The sequence below is a fragment of the Nesoenas mayeri genome (assembly GCF_963082525.1).
Source record: "Nesoenas mayeri genome assembly, chromosome: 3".
In the NCBI taxonomy this organism is placed as follows: domain Eukaryota; kingdom Metazoa; phylum Chordata; class Aves; order Columbiformes; family Columbidae; genus Nesoenas; species Nesoenas mayeri.
The window spans coordinates 78,599,559-78,621,681 of NC_137544.1; the positions used below are offsets into that span (position 1 = coordinate 78,599,559).

A 22,123-nucleotide genomic window follows, 5' to 3' on the forward strand; every position below is an offset into this window, starting at 1 on the left:
CTTGAAGTTTAACTCCTGCTAATTTTAACCCAACGGTCATGTAGGGCCACTGTTCAGCCTAAGGGACTTTAAACACACCATCAACAGATGTACAAACGAAACTTTAGAAAGATTCTTCTGGGTGCATAAATAGCTGGAACTTTACTTTGATGATGGCTGATTTGCTTCCTACACAGCAGAGCTGGGACTTCCAGTTAAGGGCAACAGTAATATTCTGTCATCCCCCGAGGTAAGGAAATTAGTGCCAGATGAGTCAGTGTGTGCCTGATCACTCTGGTTTTGGAGTTGATTCCATTATATAGAAAACTTAATGGTGAGACATCAAAGGTAGTCCTGCACGATCATGAAACTAGCTGGGTTTTTTTTCTATAAAAGCTGCTTGAGAAGCTCGTAACTGCTGATAATAGGAGAATTCCTAACATAAAACTAACACACCTCTGATTTCCTTTACCAGAAATTCTCTTAATGCTGAAAACAAGTGCCTTGTTCTTGGAGCACCACAGAAGGGTGCTGGAGTCAAAAGCTTATAGCACAGAGGCCTTTAAGAGTTCATGATTATTGGGTTACAGCAGTGATCAGAAAAATGGCAGCGACTTCATGACAAGATGTCCAGTAAAACTAGCACCTCTAAGTTCCTACTGCAGGGAAAGATGGCTCTTTCTGGGAGAGTTTCACCTGCAGTAAAGTAAGCTTACAGATCTTATTCACCAGCAGCTGTGAGCTCCGAAGCAGCAAATCCACAAGCAGAATGGCTGACTTCCACCTTTTATACTTTGCACAGGTGAAAAGAAATATGGTAGCACGTACAACTAATACAATGGCATTACTACTACTGATGCAATAACATCCATAACTACCACTGCACTTCCGATGACCTGCATTTTGATTATGCCTGAAGCCAGCTCTAAATAACAGCTTCTGCCGTTTGTGGGCTGCACAGGCTAGCTACACCAGTGTCACCCTGCCACTGCTGGAGTAACATCTAATTCCTATTTTAGATAGTTTCTTCAAGTCTTCAGCTTGTAAGGTATTGGCTTCATGATGACATTTTTGGAAAAAAAAAAAATCTTATGCCTTGTTAAAAGGAGTCATCATTCTCACTCTATTGGCCAAGGCACTGAAAATAGGTATCAAAGCTTGCTCTGGCATGTTAACCAGGTACTTCTGGGTTATCAAATACAATAACATATTTGTAATTAAGGCTTTATTTAAACCTATGCTATCTAAAATTTTGTTTGCATCTATCTTTGCAGGATCAAAAAAACTAAAAAGGGTTACAATAATATGTATATCTATGATGTTTATTAAAGCAGTGACCATTTGTAGACATACTATCCCCAAGTCTTTCATCAAAATCAGAAGAATTGACACCCAGGTTTGCTAAAACATAGTTCAGGAGAGCTCTGTGAATTCAAATTGTCATATTTATACCAAAGAGTGTAGCAAATTGTTCAGGTTTGAAGGAAGCGTGCCACTTGTGTCTTAAGCTGTTTGGGTTTGTTTTTCAAGGCAAGGTAGAAGAGTTTGATTTACCTTCAGATGACATTAAAAGCTGAACCAAGAAGATATCACACTGGTGCAACCACCACCGGCAAGGACAGCAGGTAAATACACGAACAGTTCTGTCAGCATAACCTGTGAATTCTTCCTCTGTACTTTTAAAACACAAAACTTCCCCCCAAAAAGCCTCACTTTATCCATTAAAAATTGAACCTTCTGCAATTTCACAGTATTTTTATTACATATTCTAGGTGCAGAATAACTTTGTCTCTCTAAAATAAATTAAAAGAGCCAACCAGGCATTGTCACCTGAAGATTATGACTACTAAGCTTTACCTTTACTTCATGCTAACTGAACAATTCAAGCACAACAAAATGACTAAACTATAGCCAGCTGTTCAAGAAATTTTTGTTCGTACCAGACATTAACTTCAGTAGTCATTGCATTACAGAAAGATTCAACAGCACCTCAAATATTGAGAAATCGTGTTTTCAAGGGGTAACGGGGAAATATCTCTTCCATAGCAAATCATCTAAGCAGACTGACTCAGTAAGAGCCATTTCTACTTCTAAACTCAAGTTTTGACTGCTAGGTGGCCATGAACTATCCACTTGACCTCTCAGAAGTTCTATGAGAGACGGTTTCTGAAACATTGAGAGCTACAATTTTGAAGAATCTGCCTATACAGAAACTTACACCAGGCTGAAATGAGACAGAGACAGATGAGAATGTTGGCTAAAGTGCTGTCAGAGTATCTTCTACTAGGACTATGACACTTAAAACCTTCCTACTAATGTACTGGCATCACTAGCACAACCTACCAGCTGGTCTGAAAGACAGACACCTCAACACATTCTTCTCCTTAAAACAAATCACCATGCCAAAAATATAAAGCTGCAGTTAATTGTTTCTTCTGCCACCTGAATGGTAATAGCACAAAACCAGAGAACGGAAGAAGCCAATCTGCTTTGACATTTAGAACATCCTATCCATGGAAAACCTGCTTTCAGAAGAATGCTTCTGCTACTCGAGTCTCTCTATTATTTGCCTCCTTTTCACTTGCAAAGGAAAACTTACCTACGTTTAGATTTACAGTATTACACAATAACAATATTTTACGTCAACTTTATGATTCCATTAGCTTGAGCTAGTTTAGCCTGGGGATATCCTTGTTTTAACCTTATCAGTGCAATTTTTTAAGGCAAATGCCAAAGACTTAACAACCACTTCCTATGGTTCTGAAGACCAGGGACCAAAATGTTTACTGCCTACCTTGCAAAAAGGTTTCAAGCTTTCAAACAAACACCAACCTTTGTGCTCCTACAACCTGCCCTAGGTTCTATTCCAAACAGTTTTATTTCAGACACCTGCATTAACAGAGCTTTCGTGTTTTCCAGGTACACTTTTGACTTGCACCAGTTTAGATGTTATTGTTCCTGACAGAAATGGATTTGCCATTCTTCCTGCAGCCAGTCATCTATTACCATCCTGATTTGCATCTCTTTCTAAGGTGATCGGTTACTGTTTAAAGGATCACATATCCATTTTCTTAGGAAATGACACAAGGTTTTAAACTTGATTAAAAGCATTGGAAGATCAGGTATAACATTAAAAATTAATTTTAATGTTAAGTCATTTTTAGATCATTTGCTTTGACACTCAAATGTTCTGAAATTTAAAGTAGTACTATAGGGACACACAAGTGCAGATAAATCTTTATTGCCATAACTTTGTTTTTTCAAAAATGAGCATTGGGTTTTTAATAGGCCGTACTTTTATGTCTTTATATGTACAACATTACAACTGCATATTTTAATAATAATGAAGTTAGTGATACTTTGATAACTCAACACAGTGTATTTATAAAATGAATTCTTATCAAAATACACTTTTCACTGGGATAATAAATAATATCCTGCGAAACCCACCTACACAAAGTTAATTTTAACTCTGGTAGAACCCGATGTGGTATACAGTCCATTAACTACTATGTTTGCCCCTTTATCCCCCTACTGATGCTCATCTTCTGGGGTAAGAAAACACTTTTTCCCCCTGTTGTGGTGTGACCTCATTCAACATCATCTTCAGCCAAGCACTGTGCACTTACAATTCTCTGTAAGAAGGAGAAAAACTCATTCACAATTACATAAAATTGACAGTAGGCAACTGATTATCAAGCAATGTCATTTTACACTCTATATTAAGCAATGTGATTACTGAGCAAACTGATTAAAAACGGTAATCTATTTGACATAAGTTTTTGAAGTCAGTTCCACAGAAATTACATACTGTGCAACGCCTAACAAAGCCAACGTCAGAAAAATAACAACCTATCAGCCTCAAGTGATGACCTCTGTGTGGTTTTTGGCACTGTTCTCTAAGGAAACATTTTTGCTCCATTGTTTCCCCAGAACTTTATGTCTTGTGTACCTGACACTTTTCAATGTTTTTACTAACTACATGGACCTTAAGCCAAAATGTAACCACACCTGAGCTGTAGAGAGAGCTGACTGATGCACAGCACTGAGTCTCTGCTTTATGTGTGGTAACACCATCAGGGAGTACCCTTGCACTGCTAAGAATGTAAACTATATTATTTATTATACAACAGACTCACCTGCTAGCATATTACCAATGTTACTTGCACAGTACTCAGGCTAGAAATGAAGGGCATTTTATACACACAGCTACAAACACTTTTGTCAGGGAAACCCCCAAGCTTCCAAAACTGTCATACGTTCTGGTGCTAGTTAACGTTTTGTGTTTATAGCTGGCCTAGAAGCAACAGGCTAGTAAAAGCAACAGATTAATTCTAATGGATTTTTATAGCACTTACAGACACTTGTAGATATATAATTAAAAAAATGAAACTCAAGACCCAGTGCAAGGAAGTTACTGCTTTTCTGATCCCCCAACTTGTAGCCGGGAAATAGCGGATCTGCTTATAGTACCGAACTTGCGGTCAGATGTCTCTACTTTAGAAGAGCTGATCATACCCTACACATGAGAGAAGTCTTATATTTCTATTTTACTCTGCTTTCTACGTGGTATTTTTCGTATACACTTCTTAAGGTTTTAGGTGGAAAAAAAAGCTTATTTTAATCTAACTGAACATACACAAAAAGCATATTACAAAAACCAGTAGTCAAGACTGGGGATAAGAGAAGTAGTTCAATTATTTCCAAACCAAAACAATAGGGAACATTTCACATACCTGGCTTATTGTAGGGAGCTTAGTTAGAAGCATTTGAAACACTGGTGGTGGAAGAGTCTGCTGTAGAACTTGTAGTAGTTGCTGTGGCTGTCCACACACAGCAATGGCATTGGTCAAGTGATCAACACCCTTCTCATATTCACCTGTACCACAAATCATAATGTTTTGAAATGAACTTTCTTCCACACTGTGAAGTATTTACATAAAACATCCATCAGCAGTGGATTAAAATACTGATAATCAATCTACACTTTTCTCCTCCCTTGCTGGATCTTCTGAACACAGAAGGTTAGAAACAAGTAAACAGATTTTCCTAGGTAAATCTGATTCCCCAAAAGATCTTAGTATTTAAAAACCACCATCTAGCAAAGGTAAAGAAAAAATATTTTACAGCTTCATCTTCAAAAAATAAAAATGCTATTACCTTGAGCTAGTAGTTCCTCACCAAGCTGAATCTCCTCAAGGAAAAACTTCTGAACAGCTTCAGCATCTTTCAGATCAGGCAACTATAAAATACAGTAAAACTGAAGTTGGCCCTTAAACATCGGTTAGTAAACAAGTTAGCAGAAAACACTATCAACTGAAATTAAACATACACATAACCATACCATTACACTGAAACTAGCAAGAGAAAAATCAAAGTGTCACCACGAAGTTAAAAGTATACAGAATGATTTTGAAAATCAGACTCGGGTCTCATATCATTGCATCACAAAACTGCAGAGAGACAGAGCCTGAAGCACCTCTACTCAGGTTATTAAGTACACAATTTTGTAGCAAACAAATTCTAAGGTGTGTTACATTTATCACAAATATGTTTCTTACAATTGGTTGACATAAATCTATCTGTTTTTCCACAATCTATTGGCAATAAGGAATCAAACCCTTATAGCAAAAAAAAATACGAAGTTCAGGTACACGTGCTTCCTATTAATGAGTTTTAAGTCTGAAAAGTCCTTCAACATACTACAAAGAGGAAAGCATCATCAAATCACACAGTAAGTGTTGTACTTTCTAGCACAAGGCCTCTATCTGACCCAAAAAAGGAACAACTATTTCACATGGTTATTTCTGAGCATTAAAAAAAACCTAAAGACTGCATATTTGCAGAAGTGTTTGCAATGCTGGAATCAAACCAGATCTTTTAACAAATCTTACAAATAATACAAATGAAATATCTTTCAAAATAGTACTGCATTATTGAACACAGTATTACCTTGGAAAGCCCTGCTCTCTCTTTGGCAAGCTTCTGTTTCTTTCTTCCTGTAAGAATAAAAACATCTTACATTTTTTATTTGCGATGATAAAAGCCTTCAGATTATAGTTTGAAATGCTGAACAAAACAAAGTCATTTTCAAAATAAGAAACTGGTAATATATTCCAAGTGCTGAAGACTGAACACAAGACTGCCACCCACTCTCTGCAACAGAATATCATTTAGAGGTGTGAGGAGGGCTGGCAGTAGAACACCAACTAAAAATGGCAATTCTTTTCCTGCTGGCTGTGGTAAACACCAACTTTGCAGGGCCTGCCACAGAGTGTACTGCACACACACGAGGCATGCAGAAGGAAAGAGAATTAGAGTAATACAGGATTTCTCTACATGACTTCTAACAATAAAATTAAAATAAAAATAACAAAAATAAGCCACAGAACTGTCTACAAGTCAAAGATATCTAAGTTTGAACTATGAGGTGCACCACCAACAGGGCACAGTACCTAAGTGTACTTTCCCAGCTGCTTTATAGCAAAGACTTGAGAATGGCTAAAGTAGGTGGCAGTATCTCATCAACCCACAGCAAAAGCAATACTAAAGCATATATTTCTGAAATCTGAGGAAAGCAATGATTTACAAACGTAACAAACATTTACAGATTTAATTGTCCAGCCTGAGCAAGTTGGCCTGCAACATAAAGTTGTATCACTCCAACAAAACTAGTGTAATTAAATTATCTATGGCTTGCTTTTAATGCAATTAGGCAGGTGTAAAGATATTTTATGGTAGGAGCTATTCATACATAAATAATAATTATAGTAATACCAGTGATCTCCTTAGAACAACCATTTTTGTAAGTCACCAGTTCATCAATGAAATAGTTATATCAATGTAACTTGTAAATACAGCCTATGTCTAAACAACTGTACTCTCATTATTCATCCTCAGTGTCTGCTTAGTGAACGTCTATGTGGATAAAGAAGAACTGCCACAAAGGCCGTTCTTCTTCTGAGACAATTTTACAAGCTGGAAATACTTCCAAATATTACTAGCAGTTTTAATAGCAATGAGCAAATAATTTCCAATTTTGCACATGATCAAGACATTCAATAATACCACTTCCTAGTAGTGATAATGTAACATGTAAAATTTATGGGCAAAATCAAGTATTCTTTATATAAAGGGAATTCACATTCTAACTACACGGATCACTCCTTTACCTTTTGCAATACCTTAAAAAGCCCTAGCACCTGAATTTCTACAGTTTATTGACCTGTGCACATCATTTTCCATCAGATACAGAAAAATGTATTATGTAAAACTGTAGCATACTATAATTTTATCATTATGGTTGCTTTCAATATTAAAGAATTTATCTCTTGAAAGTGGGTGTCTTCAATTGGCTCGCTCCAAGTTTGCTGAAGCGCTAATTTGCACAAAACTTTAAGCTGCACTACTATTCAAACCGGTTTTGCTAATACATAAAAGAGGAAATAAAAATGATAGGAAAAAAGGTACTACATGAAATGCTTCACTATCAAAACAAGTCACTTTGCAACTGTAGTGCATGCAGTGAAAACATCAATGAAAAGTACAAAGAGTAACAGATAAACACTGGTGCATCATATTCAGGAGAAAATTATATTTTCTTGGTGTATGACATTTTCTAAAATATTACAACAGGTATCAGTCACCAGGTTAAGCATTCAGAGATAAAGAAAAAAAAGACAGGCAGGTAAATAAAACTATTTAATAAAAGCTTTCAACCACTGATCACACTCATATGAAATCATATACTTTAATCTGACAGTAGTAAAGGAATGTGAAGATTCATCAAGATTTTAAAACTGAACACTGAGCTACAGAATCTTCAAAGTCTGACTACTATGCAATTTTTCTTCTTCTTAATATGTTTTTACAGGCCCACTAGCTCAGACAATTACAAAAACCAAATAGCTCTAAAGAGTATTTATGAATTCTTCCCATATTGGCTTGTAACACTAGTTTTAAAACACCTTGGCAACAACTGCCAGAAGTCTCATTTGTAATATGACAAGCAAAAAGCGAGGGCTTGGGTGGGGAAACAACACCCCAAAATATCCAAAACATGTTTTGTTTTCCCTCAGGAACCTCCAAGAAAATGAAAAACTTCCTTCTTTTCTAAAGACATTATTACATTTTAAAAATGGGGAGGTCAATCTTTCATAGAAGGAATCTCAGTTAATAGAGAAATGCATGTGCATCTATCCAAAAACAGAAATCTAAACTGCAGCTTTTAAACTGCACGTGATGTGCAGGCCCTTCAGGCACAGCTCTTGTTCACAGCGAGTAAGTTCCAAATGTGAACCAGTGGAGAACCTGACACTCTGGCACGGGTTGCAAAAATCCTCGAGTTGCCCCAGCATCTTCACAACTGGTTCCACAAACAGGCAGAAAGAATCGAAGAGTCCTTCACATCTTCAGCTCCCACCCATGAAGTCTGCCCACTGCTCTCCTCTCACTCAGCTCTCCAGGAAGAAGGTGCTCTGAGGCCAAGCTCAACATCATCAGAAATTCTGGCTGCCTCTGAACGAAGATACTCATGTCTGTACTTGCATACAGAACAGTTCTGGTTTATACATTCAATAGCATGAATAGTAAATGCATCTAAAATCTTATCATAAAATATAGCTGTGGAGATTAAGCAGCTCCAGAGGCTTATAGATGTTTGCTATCTTTTGATCCCAAGATTAAATATGGACATACCCCCAAACCAGCAACACAAAAACCTAAAATAACACAAAACCTGCTAAATAAATAAGATTAAACGATCTGGAAAATCAAAGTCCAGCAGTTCTTCAAGCCACACAGGAAATCACTTTTTTTTTTCCCCCTGAAACCTGAATCTGGCCACCTCATTTTTATGATGGGGCTTTGTAACAAAAACTTTGGTCCTAACACAGCCCAAAGAGATGCACAGTATAACTGGGATGGCAAAAAAAAATACTGGTTCTTCATTTGTCAGTGTGTGCTTGACCAAATACAACAGGCAACTCACTGACATGTGAGATCTCCCATCCTTCCCAAATTTTGGTGACATTTCATCATAGAGGCTGAAAAAAAAAATCTTATCCTAAGAGTGCTGCTGGAGAAGATCTGTTGTAAAGGTGGCTTCTACAAGTTTTCATCAAATACCCCTACTATTGCCTGCAATAAGAACTGCAATGGTTGCTGCATTTGACCTTTTCTTATCAAATACTTTGCAGTTCAAGCCTTACTTTCCAACAGTAAAAACACTGCAATAATCAGATCAGTGGCACCATTACAGAAGTATTCATACTAAAGAATCAGCTACAGTACTAAAAAATAAAAATTGAATTAATCATTATTATCTAAAGCCTTACAATTAAAAGCAGCCCAGTGTATCAGGTCCAAGGATCATCCATCACACAGTGATGCTCTCCAAATGACAACAGCCACCCTCTATCAAACCACAATGGTTTTCCACTTTTAAGAAAATGTTAATTCTTAATGAGAGCAAGTCTAAGGTTTATTCAGAACATCACTGGATAGAAGCTCACATAATTAAAACAACGGGATGCAAAAATCACTTCCAGCGCTTCCACAAAAATCTTGTGTAAACCATTATTTTCTGTATTACATATTCAACATCATAAAAAGAACATGGCCAGCCATACTGCCAGCAATCAAATTTGCGTGTGCAAGGCAAGCACATACCGATTTACTATACTACAAATTCCCAACTAATGACTTGCACTGCAAGTCAAAAAGTACTTGAAAGTCCCACAAAGACTATGCACCTAAGATGCTACATACATGATGAGCAAGGGCCTGAAGATGAAGTATTCAAAAGACACAGTTTGCTGTGGAAGAGCTTACAAAAAGTGGAACTATTATGCTGTTAAGCAACAACACTGATCATTCAACAATTCAATCCATTAAGACAGAATCGAAGTGTTTAAGTTACATTTAAACATTATCAGGTAAATATTCATTCTTAACCCATCTAGTTATTGACTCTTCTATCCATGAAACTGCTGATCATGTTATGTTAACCTGCTGGGAAAGCTTGCTTTAATAGTAATTTCTTATCTTCATATTAGTTATCAAAGAAATACTATACATATTCCCACAATAGAAACAACCCAGCACAACAAACACCAGCTTATTTCTAATGATTCATTTGAGTACATCAGATGATTTTGAGTGCCTTGAGTACTCACGTTTACAGTTACATTTAAAACCTTTAATAATTACTAAGTAATTTAAATAAATGTTGGGGATGTGAAATAATGAAGAGCCACGGGAGAAAAGCTCTACATTTTGGATTAATCAACAGTTTTCTCTGGCATTCATTCTTATCCTGGAAGCTAATAAGAGAGCTGCCAGGAGGGTTAAGAATGCAGCAGATAAAATACCTGAGGCCTGCAACCAGCTCTTGCCTTACCACAGCAACGACTTCAATGTAAGAGATCACGTTGTTTTACCTGACAGTCTTCCAAAATAATAATAATAATAAAAATGTAGTCACCTATACGGTGATAATAGTATGTCTGAGTGCGTGGGATAACAAGATTAAAAAAAAAAAGGGGAGGGAGGTGAATTATTTCCAGGGAAAGCTTCTGATGCGAAAACCGCAAGTTACCCAATAACTACACCAATTCCAGAAAACGAGACCCGACAAGACGCCCCGTCCCTCCGTTTTGGGCAAAGGGTGACGAGCGGCAGCCAGCAGCGGGATCGGGGCTGCCTCGCACAAGCGCAGCCGCGCGAAGGCCGCCCCCTCCATCCCGCCAGGCCCCTCTCCCGCCCTTCCCGCCCGGTACCGCGGGCACGCGGCGGCGGAGGCTGCGGGAAGGGGCGGCGGAGGCTGCGGGAAGGCGCCGCGCAGGCCGGGCCGCTGCCCCCGGGCGGCTGGGGAAGCAGGGGGGGGAGGGGCGGGGGCAGGAGCGCGCTGCGGAGGCGCCACGTGCCGCCCTCCCGCCCCCCGCGCGCGGGCCGGCAGTTGCAGCGGCGGTTGGAGGCCGCCGAAACGGCCGTTACGGGGGAAGGGCAGGGAGTAGGCGGCTCGGATACTCACGTTCCCGCAGCCGGTTCTTGAAATTCGGGTCGCTCCGTCTCTTGCGGTCGAAGTAAATGCAGTAGCCGATGAACAGGGCCCCGCACAGCCCCGCCGCGATGGCGCTGGTCTTTCCCACCATCATCGTGCCCGGCGCCGAGGGAAGGTCCCGCCGCCCCCCGCCCCCTCCCTCCCGCCGCGCGGCCGGCGCCCAGAGCCGCAGGCACCTTGGAGCGAACGGGCAGCCAGAAAGGACTCTGCCTGGCTTCCGGTGACGTCATCAGCCAGCGGCGGCAGAGGGTGCCTCCTCCAGTGCCTGCGGGGAGGGAGCGCGGCCTCCCGCCCCGTTTGGGGCTGGGGAGCCGGGAAGCGCGGCCGGACCGCGCTCCGTGAGGCGACAGAGCTGGGCCTCAGGGCAGCGCACCGGGCGCCAGGCCCCCGCGGCACCGCGGCCGCCTCCCGCCCCGGGCAGGCACCGCCGGCTGCCGGGCGGGACGGGCCGGCGCGGCTCTAACGCCGCCGTACGGGAGCCGGGGTCTCCTGGCCCAGGCCGTCAAAATCCTGAACGCTGAAGCTTAACAATTAAAAAAACACCAAACAAACAAACAAAACAAAACCCCACTATCTGGGTAAGGACGCCTCCTGCTGCCTTTGGGAGAAGCCGAAAGCCCCGGGATGAACAGCAGGAACAACTACGGACAGAATTTATGACAGAACACTCTTGTATAAATCAATCTTTAACACTTTTATACGTTTGCTGTTTATCAAAAGACTGTTTGTTTTTCCCAGCTTTATTCCTAGGAGTAGTTTTTAGTCTTTTTGGTTTGGTGCTCTTCTTCAGTGGGGTTGCTTTTTCACCAACAAATGAATCATTGGAGCACTTCTTGCTTTTTGATGTGGCATCAACTCTGTCCTTAGGAGCACGAGACTGATTTGGACTTTTCTGTGGCGCTTTCCACTTGTCTCCACAGCGTTTCACTCTTATCTTTCTTCCCATCAGAACAGAGTCGTTGAGTTTCAGAGCAAGATGTACAGCATCTGTATTCTGCAAGAGCAGACGTTCAGTTTAAAAGCATGACTTCCAGTTGATTACTTTCAAATAAATAGTTGCCTTTCTTTAATTTTCATAAGCAAGATTTTAACAACAAAAAGTGCTCAAACTGCTCTATTTATTAAATGACACAAGATCTCTGCTCTGCTCAAAAAGACCAGCACGCCCACGTAGCTCACGTGGGCACAGCTACCTGAAAATGGGCTATGAAACAGCTTACATGAGATGCAAAACACTGAAACACAGATGAAGGAGAAACTGGTGAAAAAAGGTATTGGGCTGCCAGAAGTCAACTACAGAAGATGAGGTGGGGACATTGCCATGAGAAAGCAAGCTGTACTGAATCTGCAAATGGGCTACAGGAAAAAATTCCACTTGTATTTTTACATTCAAGAAATGGGAGAACGTTGCAGTTACACCAAGTGAACTCATCTGTGTCTCATTTTTTTCACCCCAATGTTTTACAAGTTTTCTTTGTACACAGCCTAAACCAGTTTGCTTTGTATCTGCTTCCACAGAACTGGTCTTCCAAGCTGCTTTTAAAATACACAGCAATGCTACCATTTAACGTCATATACCCATTTAAAAAAATATTTTTAAAAAATTTAGAAAGGAAAAAAATTAAAAGGCCATAAAGGAAAATCCCAATTCAGATTTTGAAGAACTCCCAGCGTCCTGGCGCACAACACTCACACATACCTCAAAGAGAACGTAGCCGAAGCCTTTACCCAAGCCGGTCTTTCTGTCTCTCACAATCCGCACAGCTACCACTTCTCCACAGACAGCGAAGTGCTCTCGCACGGCATCATTGCTGATGTCTGCAGGTAAGCACAACCAAACGGATTCAGTCAGACACACAGCTTTACAAGCCTGGCCCAAATCCAAATATTTATATTTACCAATTCAGGTGTGCAGCATATAAATTTAAAGATATATATTAATAAATATATACATATAGGTTCACAAATATCAGTGGTTTCGAAAAATTCCAGCAAGTTACCTATGCAGACTTTATAAAGGGCAATTTATGTGAACAGCTGTGGATTCTCTAGCTTTGAGGAGCACAATATAAGTCACAAAGGAGAATGAAGGTAAAGACCAAAATAAATTTTTCAAATAATCTTTTTTATGGTTTGAACATAGGAGAAATTAAGATTCATGCTACAATTTTGTAGTTCCCTCTTATGCCAGAATCTCTAAGAATTAATGCTGCTGATAAAGAGCTTGAGCTGGCAGTTCTTAAAGTCTAACACTCACTGACTAAACACTGAATTTTAGCTGAATGGAAGAGGATGGATTTATAGATTCTAACCACAGTTGCTACACAATTATTCTGGTAACAAGTGCATGTCTGAGGCTTTGTCAATCTCACGCCTATGTGAACAGACAAGTGTGATGTGCCAACACAAAAATACAGGTTATTCTCTTTTCTGTATAGAAAAGGTAAATCCCTTTACACAGATATAATCATACCTATGCTAAGGGGGGGAGGGGCTGAAATTAACAGTACAGGTTTAGTTACAGCAATAGGACTTAGATGTGCTGCAAAAAGTTCAAGCGGCTCAAGTCATTTACAGAGCACTGCAAATGTCCAAACCCTTTTTCCTGCAGGATGCACAGTGGAACATACAGTACTGACACAAGGTCTACACATCAGGCTTGTCCCAAGCATCCTGACTCAATCAACACCCTCATGTGGACCACACCTGATGGTGAACCCTTCATCTGCTCTACAGTCTACTCAGAAGGAGCTGAACATTCATCAAGCGCTGACCTGCACCTACACATGGGTAACAACCGATTGCCAACAGCTGCCTGGACAGAGTCACTCACCCTGGGGCTCACAGACAGTATCAAAATGAAAAGCCATCACTGTGTATCCCTTGGAAGCAGTTCACAAACAGGTACCAGCACATGCTTAACAGTTTAGAAAGGTATGGCTTATGCAGTTTAGTCGTATTTATTTAAAAAACATCAGGCCACAACAAGAACTAACATTGCTTGCAGTTCTAGCTACAATAAAGAAAACAATCTGCAGAACTTGCCAGAAACGTACAATCCCTTTAGGTGTTTCAGTTAAAAAATAAAACTATTTAAAAGCTAATTCCAGCAAAAGATACTTAGATACCTAAACATGCTACCCTAAATATCAATACATTAAAAAACCCTAATGTCAACATATTCTATAAATGTTAAATAACAATGCATAACAATCAATTTTAGACTTACCATATGAGAGATTTCCCAAGAATACAGATCGTTTATTGTCATGCTAAAGAAAACAAGAGATCCAAGACACGGAGTTATTTATACTGAAAACAAACAAACAGCAAAGGTGTTTTCTAGTCACACATCTTACTTACTGAACTGGTTTTTGATGCAATGTCAACTCTGATGTGAAATCCTCTAGCAATTTCTGTTCCGTTTCTTTTGTAGCCAAAAGGAAAAAGTGTTTTTAATAAATGTTACTTAATTTACAGTGTCACTGCATAATATTATTCCAAAAGCAAATTTACTTTTAAGTTTGAAAAAAAACCCACTTTATTCTGATTCAAGCAAAAGAGAGGAAGTAGTTTAAATTTATCTTTTAACACTCTGTAAATCCACCTCTTCAACAGGGAATGAGGAACAAAACGGAGACTACTTACTCATTTAGAGCCTTAATGGCATCACATTCTTCCTTAAATACAACATAAGCATTAACGAACTTCACATTAGGGTGCACCTTATGCCTGGAACATAAAAAAAGTGCACATTTAAATCTGACGGTGTGCAGTGCACAAGCACTTCCTGTTTAACACATTTATGACTCATCTTGTCTCAAGCACAGTAACAACTTCATTTCTTTTCAAGGTCAAGCCAGCCCTGTATGCCCAAGCGAGTCTCACTGTACATGTAATGCAGGCTGTACATGCACCCTGACCAAGCCTCCTCAACTCATAAAAACCCAAAGGAATTAAAGACAATTAGCATCTTCCTCCTTCCTAAAATATAGGAAAAGCAACCTAAGACAACAAATTACTTACTAGTATACTGGCACATAATTCTTTTTCACTTGTCAAGAAAACTTACAAAAATATAATATAATATAATATAATGTAATATAATATAATATAATATAATATAATATAATATTTAAAATATATTTAAATATATAATTTATATATTTAGTTTAAAAAGTCAAATATAATTTAAATATATATAATATAATTAAATATAAAATATATTTTTATAATTTTAATATATCATTTAATATAATATAATATATATTTTAAATATAATTTAATTATATAATTTAAATATTATTTTAAAAGTCAAAGAAAAACAAAATTAAAAAAATAATGTAGCCAAATATGTAACAACCAACACATTAAAATTTATTTTTGCCTTGAAAAATAAAGCGCAAAATCCACAAGAGGAACCTACTTTATTGCTGCTAACTTTTTGGATAAAGTCTCTTCTGCTGGAACCTTTAAGATAAAAAGAGCTTTTGTTAAGTGGGCCTAGTGTCATTTTATCTCAAATATTTGTTCTTGATAACAAAGAGGAATTCAAACAGGTACCGTTCCCACCCAAAGCAATGTAGCCAATAGAGTGAGCAAATTATGTAACTGGCTATTCCTAGAGATGACCTAGAAAGAGTTCAGAATTAGGTTGCTTGCTTTGACTTCATCTGTCGCATTTCTTGAGTTCCAAAGCTGTTATCTTTAACTATTTTACAGACTACACAGATTTACAATCAATGTGTCTTTGCTACTATGAGTAGCAAAGGTAATACCTTAGCTAAACAAGCAATAATGAAAGCATTCTTCTTACAGAGAAAATACAGCTCTGATAGTATCAGCTGCTGCTACAGGAAGAGTAAAATGTGATGAAAGGAAAGATGCATCTGTGGTAAAATCTCCAGGGATTCTTCTAATGGCAAAAAATACACACCCAAACCTGCTTCTCAACTAAGGAATACTACCCTTTAAGATCAGAAACATAATTTTGTTATATAGCCTTAGGGGAAATAACCTACCAAAGAGCGGAATCGAATGGATTTTATTTGTCCATACTCTTTAAAAAGAGATTTCAGCTCCTAAAGAGGGAGATATTAAAAAAATTCAATATATTTTTTCATCATGGCAATAACAATTAATGTTAAACATTTATTAGTAAGATGGGTTTACGCTATTTTCATTTTACTTATACAAGGTCCATTAAAGGGCTACTAAAAATACGCAAGTAATTTGTAATTGTTTCTGTGTTTCCTGTGGCAGTTTTCTTATTCTGCAGATTGCCAAAACTGAATTTGTACCCCTTACTACAGAAGAAAGTATGAATTTAACATAATTAATGTAATAATATGAAGTGTTATTTGCATTCAAAATTTAAAGCAGACTTGGTAATTGTAGGTCTCATTTATTAAGTAATTTTTAATTGAAAAAGAAACTAACCAATTCTACTACAGAAAGAGCAACTGCATCCACTGCTGTAAAAAGCCTAACTCCAGTAAAATAAAAGGGATTGCCTCTGATGGTTTCTGATAACGAGCGTTATTTCCTACTTTCCCAAAAAGCAACTTTAGTCACAAATACGTGTGATTTCTCAGCTGGAAACATCCCCTCAAACTAAGGGCTGCTGAAATTGTTTCCGCTCCTTTAGCTGACATAATGCACTCACATACCTGAGCAGTGCAGTTGACAGGCAAGTTCCCAACAAACACTGTTCTTCTGTTTACCGTTTCATCAGCCACCTTTTTTTCCTGTTTTTGTTTTACAGTAGTGCCTGTATCCGAATTAACAACACTTTTGGTGATGGCACGAGAAGCCCCTTTTTTTTGCTTCACTTTGTTTTGAAACAGTTTTTGCTCCTCCTCTTCATCTGCCCGCTCCAAAGCACTCTCTCTTAGTAAAGACAAGCAAATTATAATTAACAGGGAAAAAAAACAGAGGTTTTGAGGTCAAATAATTGAAGCCTCTAAGATAAATATTTTAACATATTTTAAATTATTATGTTCAACATAACGTTTCAAATATTACTTTGCTTATTATGCATTAAACAAACGTATCTGACCACTCTGTAACATGGAAAATGATTTGCTGTCCCCGAGACGCTGCAATGTTTAGTAGGAGTAATAAAGAAGTCATTCAGAATTAAGTAATTCAATATCCTCTAAAACTGAATGGAAAAAAACCCTCATCTTGGCACAGTAGACCTAAGGAGAGATTTAATTCTTCCCAGTATCCAGGGCACTCACAACCAACAGTCCTTTGGGAGCCATCCATGCACTAACAAATCTCTTACCTATCCAAACTTGCCATAACAACAACATAACAATAGCAGCACAAACAACAAGCTGATCTGAAGAAGCCTCTGGAACACTGCTGAAACCAAAACAGCACGCAAAAGTTTTGCAGGTGTAGAAGATGCAGCAACACACGGTGTCAGAGTGTGGTGGGTGGACCCTGGTGCCCACAAAGGCACTCTGGCTCATGGGTTGAGATAAGGACAGGGAGAGATCACTTACAATTGTCGTTACAGGCAAAACACACTCAATTTGGGGAAAAGTAATTTAGTTTATTGCCAATCAAATCAGGGTAGGATAATGAGAAACAAATCCAAATCTTAAAAAAACAGTTTCCTTCCAGCCCTCCCTTCTTCCCAGGCTCAATTTGACTCCCAGTTTCCTCTGCCTTCTCCCCGCCAGCAACCCAGTACACAGAGGTGTTAGCTCTGAACCACAACGAAGCCAATTTCATTATCCAGACTTAATTGCACAGAGACTCATTTCCTGTCTGTACTGACAGTGTCTTGCTTGGTTCAACCCTGTCTGTTTACGAGGACAGAGTAACAGTGTCTTTCTGCATCACAGTGGAGGGAAGCGTGATAAGGACAACTAACAGCCTGGTACCTTGCTCACGCAGAAACCGCTCCTCTGACTGCAGGTCTGCTGGATAAAGCCACTAAAGTTAGAAGGCATCATCCCATACCAGAGAGAACTTTTTGTCTAAATCTACAACGTTTAGACCTGTTAGCTCTGTAACAGGGATTTTGCATTTCACAACAAGATCTTCAAGAAGCTGTAAATATGTACTACCTTCTGAAGCAAACTGCAGAAAATTTTCACCAACTTCTTAAAAATAATCTTCTTATACGCAAGGCTCAAGACCAATAGTAGAACAGAACTTTATTGTTTCACTGAACTGATAATCTTATGATTAATCTAGACATGGTTGTTTGGTTTTGTTTTTTAAACTTTAGGATAAAAAGGTATTATCTACCTCACCTATTTGCCAATTTTTTCTCTGCTTTTGAAAGTTCCTTTTTTCTGGCTTTCTTTGCTTTTATAGGAGGTTCTTGTATGACAGATGAGCTCTGGTCTTCTGACACTTTCTCCACTTCTTCTGTAGGCTTTCTTTTCTTATTTTGCTAGAACAAACAAACACACACACACAAAAAAAAACGCTTGAGAAAGACAAAATTCTAGAAACGCCCTACAATGATTTTACATATTGTAATTTATTTGGAACACCAGTAACAGAAGCCATCAGCCGCAAGAAGCGGTGCTTCCGGCACCCAGCTCTGCCCGCTCAGCGGCGCTCCCAGCCCGCTGGTGTCACCCGCTCACCCACCCTCGTCACGGCCCGTCCCGCCCCGCCCCGCGGGGATCCCCAGGGCACAGCGCTTGGCGACCAGCGGCCCGGCGCTCCAACGCTTTTCTCCCGGGAGGCAGCTCCCGGCTTCCCGCGCCCCATGGGGAGCCGCCCGCCCCCGCCAGCCGCCCAGCGCCGCCACTCGGCCCCTCCCGGGCACCAAGGCGCAGGCAGGACAGACCGCCACCGACACCCCCGCCGCCCAGCCGGGAGCGCCGCCCCGGATCCCGGCAGGGCACTCACGGCGCAGCACTCACCCCCGTGACGGCCACGAGCACCGGCGGGGCGGCGGCGGCGCTGAAGAGGCGGGCGAGCGGCGCGGCGGCGGCCCCGCCCGGGCAGAGGCTGCTCACCACCTGCCCCACCACGTACCGCTCCTCCGCCGCCAGCTCCCGCGGCTCCGCGCCCCTCCGGCGGGGGCCCATGGCTGCTCGCCACCTGACCGAGGGGAACGGGCTCACGCGCGTCACTTCCGGCGCGCGGGGCCGGCCGCAGGAGGCGGGAGGCAGGCGCCGGGCGCCGCGGCCGGTGAGGGGCCGGGGGTCGGGACCGGAGGTCGGTACCGCGGCCGCCCGGCGCGCGGGAAGCAGCGCCGCAGCGCCCGCCCGACACGTGCCCCGCGCCGCGCCCCGGAGACGCGGCCGCACTGGGGTCGCCGGCGGCAGCTGTTCCCAGGCGCGCGGTTGCTCGTTCCGCCGGGCCTGCTGCGGGCCCAGCGGCGATGCCGACACGTGCAACGTGAGCCGCGGCTGCTGGAGGCGGCGTGCGGGGGGAAAAGCCGCGTGACACACCGTTTTCTTTACTCCCAGACGCAGCCGCACGGCTCCTGTGCGCAGCCCCATCCGGGACTTTACATGTGTCTTCTTCAACCTGCTTCTACTTAAATCACTTGAGTGATTCCGAGTGCCACAAGTGGTTGAAAAATAACGTTGCCGTTGCCTACCCAAAGCACAACTTCCTTTGCCCTGTGTTGCTGTGGAAGTACTTCTTCTAGCATCATGTCTTTTTTGTCTGAATGTATCTTCATAAATTGCTATCCAGGATGAAGTTTAAAACCAAAACAAACCCAAACCAACCACCCAGCCCCTCAAACCACCAGTGAAAGTGTGTGCACGATCTTCTCACTGTCCTTGAGCACAGATTAGACAAGAAGCACCAGGAAGCTCTTTCCCCTGCCATGCAGCACTCCTGCTCAACAACTCCTCCACTAAACACACACCCAACGCCAACCCCTGTGCCCAGCAGCCACCCTGCCTGCAGCATGGCCGTGACCACTGTAGCTCCGCACCCGCAGCTGCCCCTCACCCGGCTGGCTGTAAGGACCTGGCAGCCCAGCATGGTCCCAGACTGAACTGAAGGCTGTGGAAAGGGGCTTAACTCAAGCCATTTCGTATCATGGTGCACGATTGCCAAGGTGGGTGATCCAACACTCAAGTTCATAGGCAGAAAGGATCCCTGCTGCTGCTCACACAGCCCCTTTTGAAGTAGCTCACCTTAAGACAAACCTGGGAAAGGATCAGCAAATGTGAAGGGGGAGGGCTGACTTGTTGGTCTGAAATAGACTTGGTGTGTGCATGGCAAAACTGGCTTACAGAAAGAGCACAGTCATAGGCAGTTGAGCAGTTATTGCTTAAACAGTCTTAAGTTATTAGACCACCGGAGAGATAATCCTAAAGCATTATTTGGGCAATCAGTTTCTTCCTGGATTGTTTCATCTGTACCCGGGATCCGCAGCAGGCTTTTAAAGCATGTAAGGGTTTTTCTGGTGAAAAATCCCTGAAATGCAGTACCTCTCGGGGCACTCGAGGCTTGTAGCCTGGGGGACAGGAAAAGGAGGAACCAGGTGTACGTCTTCTCCCCAGCTTCTCTCTGTAGCCAGTACAGGTAGGTGCTCTAGTAATCCAGCTATGGAATAAAGGTAAAGCATTAGTCTTGACACATGCACCAGGCATCCCCTGTATGGCTTCCTGGATGCTGAGGAAGGTAGGGACTCTCACTGATGGGGTCAGCCCAAGAGAATACACAAATTCTTAAAAACTGGCAGGTGACTGCTGCACTACTTGTATTGGCTTTTCCAACCTGCCTTCCCACAAAAGAGCAGTTTTGTAGGTGACACAAGTGGGGCAGAACAGGTTGAACATCAAAATCAAATTGGACAAGCATTCAGCTGAGTGATTTCCGAGACCTGTAATTGCTGAAGCTCACTGGAAACTACACAGTACCGAGTACGTACAAGCATCAGTGGAGACAGTAAATACATGGAGTCAGGAGCGATACAGACAGCATTCAAGCCAAGTGTTCTTTCTCTCAGCATATGCAGATAGCCTGCACTCTCACCTATTCTCAACACAATCAAACATGAGACAGGCAAACCAACTCTGTTGCTCAGCCAAGGTGTAAAGCATAAAGAAGAGGTAGTTTGTCTCACTTTGCCTTTCAGGTCACGCTCCGAGCAGGCACTCAAGAGCATGGGCACAGCCCAGCAACAACTGCTGGTGGGAAGCTTTCTCAGCTGTAAGCACAGTGTGCACACCAAGCAGGGAGCACATCCACCTTTAAAGCTGCATTACAGTATGTAACCTGAAAAGCAGCTCAGATTTAACTCACTGGAAGATGAGATAAAATGGCCTGGTTAACAGTTTACCAAAGCCAACTTCCTTTGTAACCACTGGGACACAAGTGATATGAACCTGGAGAGTACAATTTAAAGACACGCTTTACAGAAGAGGTGCAATATAAAACATCCAAACTAGATTTTTCCGTAGTCATTGAACAGCATGAGAAGTACCACAAAAACTAAATAACTTCTGTATTCAAGAACAGCAAAAATCCTCTTTATGCAAAAATTCAATTTGGGAGTGGGTAGGTGACTAATGATTCCTGTTTTAAACAAGTAAACAAACAAATCCTCTCATAGGAGTTGTTGACATGAGTCAACAATTGTCACATCACAGCAAAAATGCTGGCACCAAAACTGAGAGCTGATCAGGAACTAGTGGTGAGCAGAGAGCTGACTTTGCTCCTGCTTGCCTAAATGTAGTTCCCAGTTAAATCAATACCAGTTATGGCTACTGAGACTGAAACGCAGAACTGAACTATTACGACTCTGATTCTCCTAAACTTAAACATATGTAAATATCCTCTGAGTAGCCCCACTGAAATTATTAAACTTATTCCTGTCAGTCTCAGATCACTGGTAACTATTAGCACAGTCAATGTTTCCAAAGCTCATAATGCTTTGTTATTTATCAGTCTCATCAGTAATCTATCATTTTGCAGGTGTAACAGTATTTTGGTCAACTGAGCTACAGCCAGACATGATGTAAGCAGATAACATTTAAAGTTTTATTCCAGTTTCACTTGCACTGACTCTGAACTTGAAGCAGTCAATATTAGAAGTCAGCAAATATCCTTGGAAGCTTTTCAAACTACCTGAATTAACGT

General features: G+C 41.1%; 2 protein-coding genes and 1 long non-coding RNA gene across 3 annotated transcripts; 1 reads left to right on the plus strand and 2 right to left on the minus strand.

Moving 5' to 3' along the window:
- Positions 1-3,204: 3,204 nt before the first annotated feature.
- TOMM20 (translocase of outer mitochondrial membrane 20) lies at positions 3,205-11,212 on the minus strand. Its single transcript, XM_080341986.1, has 5 exons — positions 11,012-11,212; positions 5,932-5,978; positions 5,140-5,221; positions 4,716-4,858; positions 3,205-3,614 (listed from the first exon to the last, which is right to left on the minus strand). The coding sequence occupies exons 1-5, from the start codon at positions 11,133-11,135 to the stop codon at positions 3,570-3,572; spliced, it is 441 nt and encodes a 146-aa protein (XP_080198112.1). The 5' UTR covers positions 11,136-11,212; the 3' UTR covers positions 3,205-3,569.
- An 83-nt stretch (positions 11,213-11,295) lies between these two features.
- On the minus strand, positions 11,296-19,128 carry RBM34 (RNA binding motif protein 34). Its single transcript, XM_080341985.1, has 10 exons — positions 18,937-19,128; positions 18,313-18,455; positions 16,711-16,930; positions 16,063-16,122; positions 15,468-15,511; positions 14,690-14,773; positions 14,405-14,468; positions 14,271-14,313; positions 12,741-12,859; positions 11,296-12,035 (listed from the first exon to the last, which is right to left on the minus strand). Exons 1-10 carry the CDS (start codon positions 19,102-19,104, stop codon positions 11,721-11,723), a joined length of 1,260 nt encoding a protein of 419 aa, XP_080198111.1. The 5' UTR covers positions 19,105-19,128; the 3' UTR covers positions 11,296-11,720.
- Positions 12,725-16,047, plus strand: LOC308038997. The gene is made up of 3 exons (XR_013921977.1): positions 12,725-12,865; positions 13,653-13,945; positions 15,860-16,047. It is a non-coding gene; the product is annotated as an uncharacterized lncRNA (long non-coding RNA).
- Positions 19,129-22,123: the final 2,995 nt, after the last annotated feature.

Bases quoted from the DNA above. Each gene is read 5' to 3' on its own strand.
- TOMM20 (XM_080341986.1), bottom strand. From the start codon at position 11,135: ATGATGGTGGGAAAGACCAGCGCCATCGCGGCGGGGCTGTGCGGGGCC. The intron at 5,222-5,931 runs GTAATACTGTGT...TGTATTTTATAG, and splicing joins AGAGAGCAGGGCTTTCCAAG to TTGCCTGATCTGAAAGATGC. The intron at 4,859-5,139 runs GTAATAGCATTT...TTTGTGGTACAG, and splicing joins TGAGGAACTACTAGCTCAAG to GTGAATATGAGAAGGGTGTT.
- RBM34 (XM_080341985.1), bottom strand. From the start codon at position 19,104: ATGGGCCCCCGCCGGAGGGGCGCGGAGCCGCGGGAGCTGGCGGCGGAG. The intron at 16,931-18,312 runs GTGAGGTAGATA...GTCTTTACTAAG, and splicing joins GAGAAAAAATTGGCAAATAG to AGAGAGTGCTTTGGAGCGGG. The intron at 16,123-16,710 runs GTATGTGAGTGC...CTCCCTCTTTAG, and splicing joins CTGTCAACTGCACTGCTCAG to GAGCTGAAATCTCTTTTTAA.